Raw genomic sequence first — 12,186 nt, 5'->3', positions numbered from 1 at the left:
AATTCCAGCGACTGTTTACTCACCATTGTCATGATTATACGTAAGCTGTGTACATCACTCGGAAGCAAGCATAGCATTCGGAATCATTTGGGTACGAACCTTTTCGAGATAAAAAGTTCAAAAGGTATGTGCAAATGTCCACAAGCTGTGTTCAGATTGGTCAGTCTCAAAGGTTACCTGACGCGACCTCACATAAGGTTTTGTTAGACTCAGTAGTGGAGTGTAACGATAAGTACTGAGGATAAGTTTACTTCGACTGCATTAAATCACATACTGGTAATAAATAGTGAACATGATACTATAGACTGTACATACTGATCTCAAATCTAAAGAAAATGAATCGATGACTGCAAAGTTTTTCCATTCAAGCAAAAGACTGTGAACTTTACAAAAAGAAAGAATACCTTTGTACAAATATTTCTGATGCAGTTGATATTCAATGGGTTAAGCTGGTCATGAGGTCAAACACAAGTTGAATCCAACGGAGACACTTCTTGTAATCAATCTTGTGTTTCGGAAGTGGTACATATTTTCTGCTGCCCTGAAGTCTTTCCGTGCACCTGTCATCGCTGTTACAATGTTCTTGTGTGTGCCATTGTTTTTTCATTCGTGTGTCATAAAGTAAACAACATCTTATTGAGAGATTAGAACTATATTGCTTTTACAGCCTTGAAAGACCAACAGCCAGCTATCTGTTTGGCTAAGGAAATGACAACAGCGGAATACATACTTGTGCTGGTAGATCTATTGACAAATTCATTGGTCAGACTGAGAGGTATTCAAATGTTTGGGGAAGAGGTGAACTGACTGTATAAACTGTGTGCATTCTGAAACAAAGTTTACAAGGCAGCCACACAAATAAATTGTGTTGAGCACAAGATCACAGGTACCTTGAACTGCTCAACAGAATAATTCACACAGTTGGCCTTTCAGACAACCTTTCTCACATGCAAAAATTATTTTACATTAGATCATATCATACCTGTGCTGGCTGCATCAGATATTATAGCCACTAGCTTTTTGCCTTCCATGAAAGTATTTCTCTGAAAAGAAAAGGAATGTACATGCAAAATATGTCAACTCTGGAATGATGAATTCTCAGTGGCCTGCAGTGAACATAAACAGGCATTCAGCCTTACAAAGCTATCCCCAAACCCATTTGTGTTTACACAAAACAAATGGCAGCTGAAATAATTTTCCAAGGTAACAATACACAAGGTAAATGGTAGCCTTATCTTATCTGGCTGCCAACATGCTCAGTGATGTCGGCTGTTTGAGCAGAGCAAAATATGATCTCAATGGATATAACTTTTACACCATCACCTCACATTTATAACATGAGATGGTGAATTAAGAAACTCATAATCACTATATAACTAAAACAGTGATATTCTTAATTTTGAAAATTTTACATGTTGTACATTTATGATAGTTATCCTATCACACGGTGTGTGCTTTTATTGCTCTTGACAGTCATGTAGAAATCACCTTTAGGAAAGTTTCCAGCCTCCACCATCACCTTGCATATTAGCATATACAACAATATGCCAGTAAAATCTGTAGCAGTATGTTAGGGCCTTGATTAGCAGTGGTAATGGTTTCCACTAAAGGTACAGGATTTGTTTCAAGCACAATCTTTTCATTCCTGTTCTAGATTTCTAGTACAATCTTTTCAGTCATTTGCTAACAAAAGTGGGTTTGTTTGGTGATTCAAACCTATCAGTACTGGTGTACTCCTTGGTTATGGTGAAAACGCACCTAAGTGAAAACAGACAAATAAAAATGCAAGACAACAGCCACCGCACACATGAAAACAGCCACTGCTGCTAGACAAAATGGCCTCTTGTCCTCGAGAAAAAGACCATCATATATAACAGAAACTATGTACATTGTATTTTACTTTTGTTCATCTCAAAATCAATATCATGATAAGAACGCAACAACAATGATACCATGGTCATTACAAAGTTATCTATTATACTACATCAACAACTTTTAGTTATGCATATTTCAGGTACCAATCTTCATTTGTTTGTCTCTGAAGAATGCAAGATATATTTTGTTCTGGATGATGAATACGCTGATATGTGCACTAAAAAGAATATATTAGAACCCTAGCAATCACATCAATATTTGTATAAGTGATATATAAATGGGTGCCGGTTGGCTGTTAAGTGTCAAGCATGTCTGTTATCACCTCCTCAACAACAGCGGCAGCCAACCGGAAAGGATTATTTCATGCTTGTGCCTTCGCCATTCAACAATTGATTATTGAATAAACATGTTATCATTACTCCGTGGTTGGTGGTGAGAGTATTAGAAAAGATTCTTTTATTACTGGTTACCTATTTTCTCACTTTCACATCAGTCGAGAGATGGGGAGTTGTGGGGTGATTGGATATCTTGACCTGAACATTTAGTCACACAAGCCATAACAAGTTATTATTTCATGATAATTAAAGGTAAATTATCAAAACCTCTCACTGAAGGACAGTAAGACAACTAGTTTATTGCCATATAATATACAAACTGGCTACTGAAGATAGATCACCATACTAGCTAAGGACCAAGGCAGACCAACATGAACAAAAGCTGAAATTAGTATGACTAATCTGCTCGTCTATATAAATACTACCTGCCATCAATTAATCTTACCTGTAAAATCTACAATCAATCAAATTGGCTTCTTCATTGTAACTATCGAAACAACAAATTAATCTTAAAAGGTAAAGCCATCATGGATATAGAAACTAAATAAAACCAATCAATCAATTTTTAAAAGTGTATCCACTTATCAATCTGTATCATTTAGGAAATATAATCTGTTGGCCATTTTCTCTAGGCCCAGAGACCATTTTGTCTACAATCAGAGGCAGTTCTCTCTTGCACGTTAATCATTTTCTCAATTTTTGTAGTATGTCTGTTTTCACTGTGGTCCATTTCCTCCATACCCAATACTATTTACCTGTTACTGCTTATAGTTATGTCCAAAGTTGGCAAACTGAGAATCAGAGATCTTGACTATTTTGATGGACTGACGTGTTATTACAACAGTAATCACGAACATTGTGGTGTTAATATTACAATAATTCCATGCACAATATCTCCGAAATTCACACTTTTACAGAAATCCAAATGTTATCCTGCAAGATGATGAGACAGTGGAAGAATAGATGGTTGATTGTCCCTTTAGGTTTTAGCAACAGCCAAAAACAATCATCTGGAAGTCAAAGATGGCTACTTGATTATCCTGCGACCTATCATCTCACAAGAAAGTCGAAGTATGTTGAGTATGTAAAAAATCCTGTCTATGTAACATGGAACACACGGATGAACTAAGTTGAGGTGATACTGGAGGGTTCTTCAAATGCTTGGGGACTAACATTCCCAAAGGGATTGCTACGGCTGATGCAAAGATCTGATGAAGATGAGGCTGACATGAGTGGGACTGACAAAGGGTCTTCTGGGGAATGATCAACAAAAACGTAGCAATGATTCTTGAATTTTGAAATAGGGTTGCATTATGTGGTAAAGTACTCAATATGGAAGTTCATGCATTATGGAAGGCGTGAGAATGAACAAGGAACAATGAAGGCAAGGAATTATGTAATCAAGTAAAAAATACTTGTGCATATTTTTTATTCGTGCATATGCTGGCATGGCCATTATCTGGCAGCCTGTTGCAGGTGACATGGTCAGATTGTGAGCAAGGGAAAAGCATTGACAATATCAGAAATGAGACGATCAATACAAGAAGTCCTCAGGTTTGTATAGAGACTCTTAGACAAGAATTAAAACGACCTAACTGGGTGAAAAAGCATGGAATTCCCTCCCCACTGATGAAAGATGCACAAAAAGAAGGACGTTTCAACTGGTCTAGGGCTCACGAAAATTATGCATGGGCTAATGTTCTTTTCTGATGAATGTTCTGTCTGGTTTTTTTCAAACTGTGTGAAAATGTGGACAAAGGATACAGTTTGACTCGAGACTGCACTATTATCACAGGAGTATAAGAGCTGTTAAGACACACAGGAAACTTTGTTTCAGGTTGAGAGAAAGTCCATAACATAAGATAAGATTTCTTTCACAATATTAATGTCACTGCCATAAAGAAAGGATAATTTTGTTACAATAAATGTACATGTATGTACATAAATACAGGGTGTTCGGAAAAGTACAAATTACTTAGCAATGTGCCAGTCTGCCAACACTGGTTGTCCTGAAGAACAAAATCTCTGTCACCAAAACTGCATTGTTTGTAGCTAGTTTTTTTAAAAATATCATGGCAGATATATCGAGAATATTTTCATATCACCTGTATAGAACCAATATACTGTGGACAGTTTGATATATCCTACATACAGAGAACCTCACCCCAGCGTCTTTTGAAATCAAATATATCACCATGAATTGATAAACGTGATAAAACTCTGAAGTAAGTAGTAGTGCATGATAAATGTCTATATTGAAAGTCTGCAAAATGTCCATTAGGTAAGTATTCTTACAGTATGTGTCAGGTTTAAATCAATAGGGAAAATGAGTGACTTTTGGATTAATTGTCAATATGTCTTAACTTCGATTCTGATGAAAAGTACTAAACCTCAAAGTGACTTTATCGGTTTTATTCTAATTGTTGTTTGTACCTCTTTCACATTGAGACTCTCAAGGAAAGAATCAGAGTCAAGGCCTCTTTGTTCATACTGTGGCACGTCGCCTTTTCTTCGTTTTACAACGCGACCCTTGCGTCCTGTCATCTCGGCCACATTATCAGGACCTCCAAGACAGTCAATAATCTCATCCAAAGGGCTGAAACAAAAGAATTTATTCATAATTGCTGGAAAATTGAAGAACAGTCACAGTCCGTTTGATTCCATTTGAGACCAAAGAATTGCTCACTAACACAAAATCTAATAATTGCAACAAAACCAAATTTGATATGTAGCGGTATCCACGAAAATCTGACTTTTCGGAGGCAGTGCTGGTACCAATTGATTTTGTACCCATTCTAAGGAAACCATCCCGTTCATTTCGGTATGATAGTCTCAGCTGTCTTTAGATTTTGCCTTGAAGACTAGGGAGCAGCCAGGTAGGAATCCCCAACTCTTGCAACCAGCATGGAGCACAATCAGTCGCTCTCCCTTGCCAAGTGGTAATTTTCTGGCACAGGATACTGAAGAGGAGGCAGCGAACTATTCTGTCCCTGTGGTATGGGAAGCATTTACCCATGTTTCATTAAAACATACAGACTCATAACTCTCTGTATGTTTCTTTCAAATTGTGCGTAAGTACTGGTTTCTTAGTCGAACAATATCAGACCTCTCGCACAGTGCACGTCTATTTTCTGTGCCTACTTTTCTGTAACGGAAACCAAATTTGTGAAGCAACTTCCATAACTGATATTTTGAAATGACCAAAGAATGATTTGTCTCCATATGCTTTTTCAGTATACGCAGAGAGACAGAGGTATTTTATTTAAATAGAGACTTAATGGCGTTTCTAACCAGCTGTTTTTGAAATGAATCGACATTCTCACATCGTGTGGGTTTTGAGACGGTCCCCTCAGTTGTGTCCGTGTTGAATGGGTACAGTTTTTCAAGATAGTTTTTAACTTCCCTTCCATCATCCCAACAGCATGTGCAGTTCGAAAACGATACTTAGCCAAAGCATATTGAGGCCTACCCCTTTCACCTTCGTTTTTAAAAAAGTTAAATACTTTGCAAATAATTGACTTAGCGTCGTGTGATAATCTCATTGTTTCAGGTACTGCAATCATGAATGTCTGGTTTGCCGAGCAAATCACACATGTCAATTTCACACGTGCACCTTGCTCACCTGGCTGTTCTACCAGCAAGAGGCCCCCCTTGTACAAAATAGCGAAGGGTGACAAGAAAATGATGATCGTTTGTTAAACTTTTTCATTCGGGTGTCCCAAATTATGAGACACATCATCAGAGTTGGTCTGTCGATTTAATGTGGCTGTGAAAAATTTGGTTTAGTTGCAATTGTACGATTTTGTGTTAGTGAGCAATTCATCGGTCTCAAATGGAATCAAATGGACTGTACTTTCTTTCACATTAGAACAATTTGACCCTCAAGTTACAGCAAGCCTCATGTATGATGCATGCATGAATTGAATCTGGGTCTTTGGCGTGACAAGTATAACCACTAGGCTACCCCACTGACACACACTGACTGACATGCACAGGGAGCAAGTAAATAAAAATTTGTACACCTGCACTGAGAAAATTCTGTATTTCAACCAAACCTAGAAGAATGGACAAACTCATCACCATACATACTGACAGCACTTGCCTTTCACATACTTTCAAGTGCTTATGACAAGTTGGCAGTACCTTTATGCATTAGCAATGATGACAGCAATAATATTTGTACAAACCTGTAGAGGTTTCTGACTCTTTCAAGAATTTCCTCCTTGGGGTACATATAAGCATGAAAGTCCTACGACTACTGTAACAATATTTTAATAAAAATATTTACAAAACAAACAAAACTCATGTTTGTCTCAACCACCCCAACAGGGCCCCTACAGCCAAGAGCATGTTGCTCACCTGTAAGGAAGAGGTATTTTCTTGCAGAATTCCAACAACATGGACTTGGCTTTCACACTCCATTCATCCTCCACAGCATTGCCCTTGAAAGGAACAAACATCCAGCAATAGTTATTGTGGTAACAACAAACATGAATACTGTATTACATTAATGCCACTTGCCAATTTGACTCACTGAAGTATCTCCAGATTTTCAACAGAAGACAGTGTAAACTATTTATAGTTTTGCAAGCGCTGATAACTTGATTTTGCTGCCCTCTGCACATGTCCAGGTGAACAAGAAATCTTCACATTTTTAGTGTGCTGACAAACCAAATTGCAGGAATGGACCTGTATGTCAAAGAAGTAGAACATTCACTAGAAATTGCATGCACATATATTAATACTGTTCATATTCATTGTACATCACCTTTCAAGCAAAGACAGGTCATAAAAAATATTAAAAACCTTTTTGTCAACTTACAGCATTTTCTATTTTGGTTGGAAAGTTCTGTTCAATGAAACGTGAGATAATTTCACGACAGAGGGAGACAAACCCTTTTAATTTTCCTTTGTTCTTGTTAAGTTCACTGTCAAGAGATGCCTGCAAAAATAAATACAACAAATAAAAAAATGTCAATACACATACAACATCTACAAAAGTCACCAGAAGAAATATCCCCTGGCCCCCACATGTTTGAAAGGACAAATCATCTGACAGTTACTTGATGTCTTTTTAGACTAAATTTGAATCATTTCCATGGAAACCAAGAAAATAATAAATCGCAAAAACCTGTAAATAGCAAAAGGCACCACTTAAAATTCTGACTGGTATATATACGAAGTTTTGCAGAAAAATATTGAACAGTTTTCGATTTCTGCTCCTGAAACGAAGCCTATACCTCCATTTTGAGACTAAATCCGAAACATTTCATGGAAAAACAAAAAAATAATAGAAATGCTAATAAGAAATCACAAAAGCCTGTAAATAGCAAAAGGCACCACTATAGGTTCTGATTGATACATTGATCAAGTTTTGCTGAAAAAAAATTGAACGTTTTTTGAGTCATGCTCTGCGAACAAATCTACCCCACCATTAGACTAAGACCAAAACGTTTCATGGAAAAACAAAAGAAAATGCCAAAAATCTGTAAATAGCAAATGGCAAAGCCATAGGTTCAGACTATTATTTCTATCAATTTTGGTCTAAAAATGTTGAACAGTTTTTCAGTTATGATTAAGTTGAGTTGATTATGGGTGGATGGACGGCTAGACAGATGAGGTGACGACTTTATCCCCCCCACATTCATGCAGGGGGGATAAACACATTAAGCAGCTTGAAGCACTGATACATGTACTTCAGTAGCACAGTGAGTGAGTGAGTCATTGAGTGAGTTTGGTTTTATACTGCACTCAGCAATATTCCAGCTATATGGTGGCAGCCTGTAAATAATCGTGTCTGGACCAGACAATCCAGTGATCAACAACATGAGCATCAATCTGCGCAATTGGGACCGATGACATGTATCAACCAAGTCAGCGAGCCTGACCCCCCGATCCCGTTAGTCGCCTCTTGCGACAAGCATAGATGCCTTTTATGGCAAGCATGGGTTGCTGAAGGCCTATTCTCCCCGTGACCTTCACGGGTCCCATAGCACAGCATTTCTGAGGTTATATCATCATGTTAAGTGAAACATATCTCCAAACATTCATAAGTCTTAATAATCATGACTGTGACGGAAGCTTTCTTTGGAACCATGATTGTGTTGGAAGGATAATGCACTAGATCTTACCTCTCCTGTTGTCTGCAAACCAATCACCACACAGCAGCCTGATTCAAGTGCTTCCCTAGCCTCCTTCACAATGCATGGAACTTTCATCCCCATACTGCAATAAGGATAAACATATTTACAGCATCCAAAAGAAAGATTTCAGGAGTTTTTTTTATTTGTGCTCATTTTAACCATACCAATAAAGTAAATGCAACTATTCCATGACAGGTAACAGACAAACAAATAAGCACCTATTTAAGCTAAATTATGATTACCATGGAAGTGAAATGTACAGGTACAGTATTTGACATTCCAGCCACATGTTGATGAAATTTTCTTGCCAGTCATAATCCCATTTGCTGGAATTATTGGAATGCATTAGAATCTGTTAGACTACATACTTTAAAGATCTTCACCACTGATCTCCATCAAGAAGGAAGTTAGAAACAGGACTGCCCAGCAATGACCAACACCATGGACACATCAAATCAATATGCCTTTCAGCAGTTTTACACATTTATTATCATTTCATCCTGGTCTTTGTCACTGATACAAATGAACTGTACCAAACAACCATGGTCCCTTTCACAAATGAGATACATACACTGAATTACTACACTTGATGAATTAATGTGGTTTTCACATATTTGTCTTAATTTCATGTTTGTACATCCAGAAACGGATGAACATTCGCTGAAAATCAAAGTTTCAAATTACAAACAGCTGGAATCATTTCTATGTCTGACATTGCTTTGGCTCATAATTGTTCCCAGGGTAGGCAGGTCTACCCATGAAAACTTTCCCACTGTGTAGAAAGATGAAGAAATGGTGACATTAATTGTGGAAATAGCAACAAAAACATAACACCTCTCTACTGAAAGAGTAAAAACTGCAACTTAAATCGCTAAAACTGGAGCAAAAAAATAAAAGCTTTCAACTTCGATTTTGTGCATGTTCACATGGAAGAGGAAGTTGTCTTGACAACATATTGCCACTTTCCAGTGTGAACAAACATTACATTTTAAAGAATTTCTGTTGTGATAATTGGCTGTTTTCATCATCATGTTTATGTGCACACTTGCTAAATTTACTTTCCATTTATATGAAATGATTGACTATGTAATTTTGTGAGTAAAATTCATATTTTATACTTATCCTGACTCATGCTTAATTGCCTATCTCCTCTTCCTGGCGAAGGTAGTGGAACACCTGAAATCCCTTGAAGTTCCCTTCTAAACAAAGAGGACGTAAAAATACACTCACACAAGAGTAGCCTCCCTTTACCCGAGCACATGGCCAGCTGATCAGCCATGATCTCTCCTTAATAATCGAGAATTATAGGAATTCAGCGTGCCTGTCATAGCAAAAATAACTTTGTTTCCGTTTTTGCGGAAACCCAATGGATACTGGGTAATTTAGGTTTCCGCTGGGTTTCAGTATATGGAAACACGCAATGAGAGTTTCCGTATAGTTTACAAAACTGAAACTAACAAGTGTTAGTTTCCATCACATTTCTGCGACTGAAACTGTCTTTATGAGTTTCCACTTGATTTCAGTTTGTTGAAACATTCATAGTAAGAAGAACGTGGTTTCAGCTGTTGCGGAAACCTAGTGGATACTGGGTAATGTAGGTTTTCGACAGGTTTCTGTACCAGGAAACTGAGAAAAAAAAGGATATTTCCGCGTATCTGAACCGACAAGCTTGACTTGGTGCTGTTCCATTGGGGACTATCTTTACGTACTGTTACATTTTGCAAAATAGTTTCAAAAGATAAGAATAAATAATAAGATTTCGAGATGAAAAATGTCAGAGAAGTATGTCAAATCATATAAGTTAATGGAAACTATTGTTGTTGGTTTACAGCAGTTTCCTATGGCTGAAAGTATCAAGATTACTTTCAGCATCTGGAAACTGTCGGAAACCAACAACAATAGTTTCCAGAAATGGAAACTGACAGGAAAGAATCATTGTCAGTTTCCACCGCATAAAACAACTGCAAAGCATCATCGATGGTCTCCATTAGTGAGATGTTGAATGAAACGATTGTAAATGTGACTCCATATGCATATATCCAGAAACCTACATTAACCTGCCTATGTGCTATGTTCATCTTAGTGATCTCAGTGTTTCTGTATGCCAGAATTCAAATAGAGGATATTGTCACATAAAATAATATTAACTTCAGGACAATGGAAACCTAATTGAAAGAATATGGAAACTTAAATTCTAATCAGTCTCTTGTAGGTTTTATTTGGGAAACTTTGGAAAATCTTAAGCTTTGGAATTACTGAGTAAGGCACCATTGGGTTTCAGTTTCCATTTGTGATACTAGTATTTCTTAACGTGGTACATACTGATATACAGTAACTGGGAGTGGTCAGGCACATTACATATAACTGTACCAAATAGAACAATATGTTTGTGAACGTTCTGGGGCAGAATTATATTTTGTACAGCAACATAATACAAGACACAACAAATCTGTTTTAGGGAATCTATAAAATTTGTTCTAGGGTACATAAAATATAAGGGAATCATATTTCACACACATTTGCCCCAACTGTAACTTGTTGTCTGTCTCACCTAGAAGAACTTCACGGTGAAAAGAAAATTGAAATGCAATGACTTTTTAAAAGGTTATTACAAGAAAAATGAAAACAAAACATAGATATCAAACTTAAAACAAGCTAACGTTAACCATTAGGCTATTACCTTGTTCGAGGAATGTACCTATCAATATTCACACGAAACAGTTCAACAATATGCTATTCACCTGCAGCTGACAAAAGACCTGTTCCGTGTCATGTCTCATTTTTAAGGGTTTTTTTCGCACTGGTGTATCTTCTCAATGAACATCTGACAATTTAGTGGGGGCGTGTTGTGACAAAGTATTAACTTAGTCCCAGCAGCTATTACTGTCTGCAGCTGACAGTGAACTGTGCTAAATGATGTACCCCACTTTTGACAAATCCGCTGTGCAAGATAAAAGTAATTAATCAATTAGATTGTTATCGGTAAATCCTTTCATCCATGTTTGTTATTTTATCTCAGCTGATAATTCCTTTTGATGCTCCTCCAACCATACATTACACAACATGCAATATATCAGACCTTGATTTATAACTTTGAATATTCAGTGCAGACGTAAGAAATGCTAAATGGGAATCAGTGTTGGGCAATTTCGGTGTTGAAAAAGCTTACATTGCTGGAATACTTTATTATAACCATCCAACATCCATCGATACTATTGTTTCATTTATTTAATGCCTGCCAAGGAAGACAGCTGCCCAGTCCCTGTGTCCATCACGGCCGATGGACCAGGCGCTGCCCTGCTAGCAGCCACACTACGTAACCGGAAGCACTTGATTAGGAATGACTAGGGCCTCCCGAGGTGCCACGTTATTGTGAAAACAATTTACTCAAACACATATTGCAGTTATCACTGTTTTTCTAAGCTATGAAGGGTAAGCAGACTAGTGACATGTTTACAATAGAATTTAGAAAATAATTAAGCACCCATAAGTCTTTGTTTGAAATGCTGCCATCTTTGTTCAAACGTACAAGTGCGAGATTGGAAAAACTTTGTATTTGTTTTGAAGTAAGGTCTGTGAGAGTGAGGTAGTAGAGATGGCAGTCTGTACACTTGCTACGATTTTCTTGAGATATAGCAACATATTTCACAATTGAACCTTTGAGCGATTGGACACCCAGGGCAGAAAAATTAACAGTGCCCCATCCTTGTCAGGTAAGTTTCAGGTGAAATTTTGTATCGAAAGAAACGTTATTTTACATTGTAAACCAAAAGTCACTGTGTTCTGTAATCTGATTGGATGAAAAACATGATCAAATGGTATTGGATTCCCGG

The 12,186-nt window shown here is 37.3% G+C and overlaps 1 protein-coding gene across 1 annotated transcript in view; it reads right to left on the bottom strand.

Moving 5' to 3' along the window:
* The window catches only part of LOC137281527 (uncharacterized), a 209,841-nt gene that overhangs the window by 98,283 nt on the left and 99,372 nt on the right, over positions 1-12,186 (bottom strand). The window contains exons 16-20 of the mRNA XM_067812809.1: positions 8,342-8,435; positions 7,033-7,152; positions 6,570-6,652; positions 4,644-4,806; positions 983-1,043 (exon numbers count right to left, since the gene is read on the bottom strand). Coding sequence (XP_067668910.1) covers positions 983-1,043; positions 4,644-4,806; positions 6,570-6,652; positions 7,033-7,152; positions 8,342-8,435 — 521 coding nt within the window. The remainder of the gene's footprint in view (positions 1-982; positions 1,044-4,643; positions 4,807-6,569; positions 6,653-7,032; positions 7,153-8,341; positions 8,436-12,186) is intronic.

This window comes from Haliotis asinina, chromosome 4, assembly GCF_037392515.1.
Source record: "Haliotis asinina isolate JCU_RB_2024 chromosome 4, JCU_Hal_asi_v2, whole genome shotgun sequence".
In the NCBI taxonomy this organism is placed as follows: domain Eukaryota; kingdom Metazoa; phylum Mollusca; class Gastropoda; order Lepetellida; family Haliotidae; genus Haliotis; species Haliotis asinina.
Note: the sequence above shows the minus strand (reverse complement) of the source record. Positions and strands in the feature narration are given on the sequence as shown.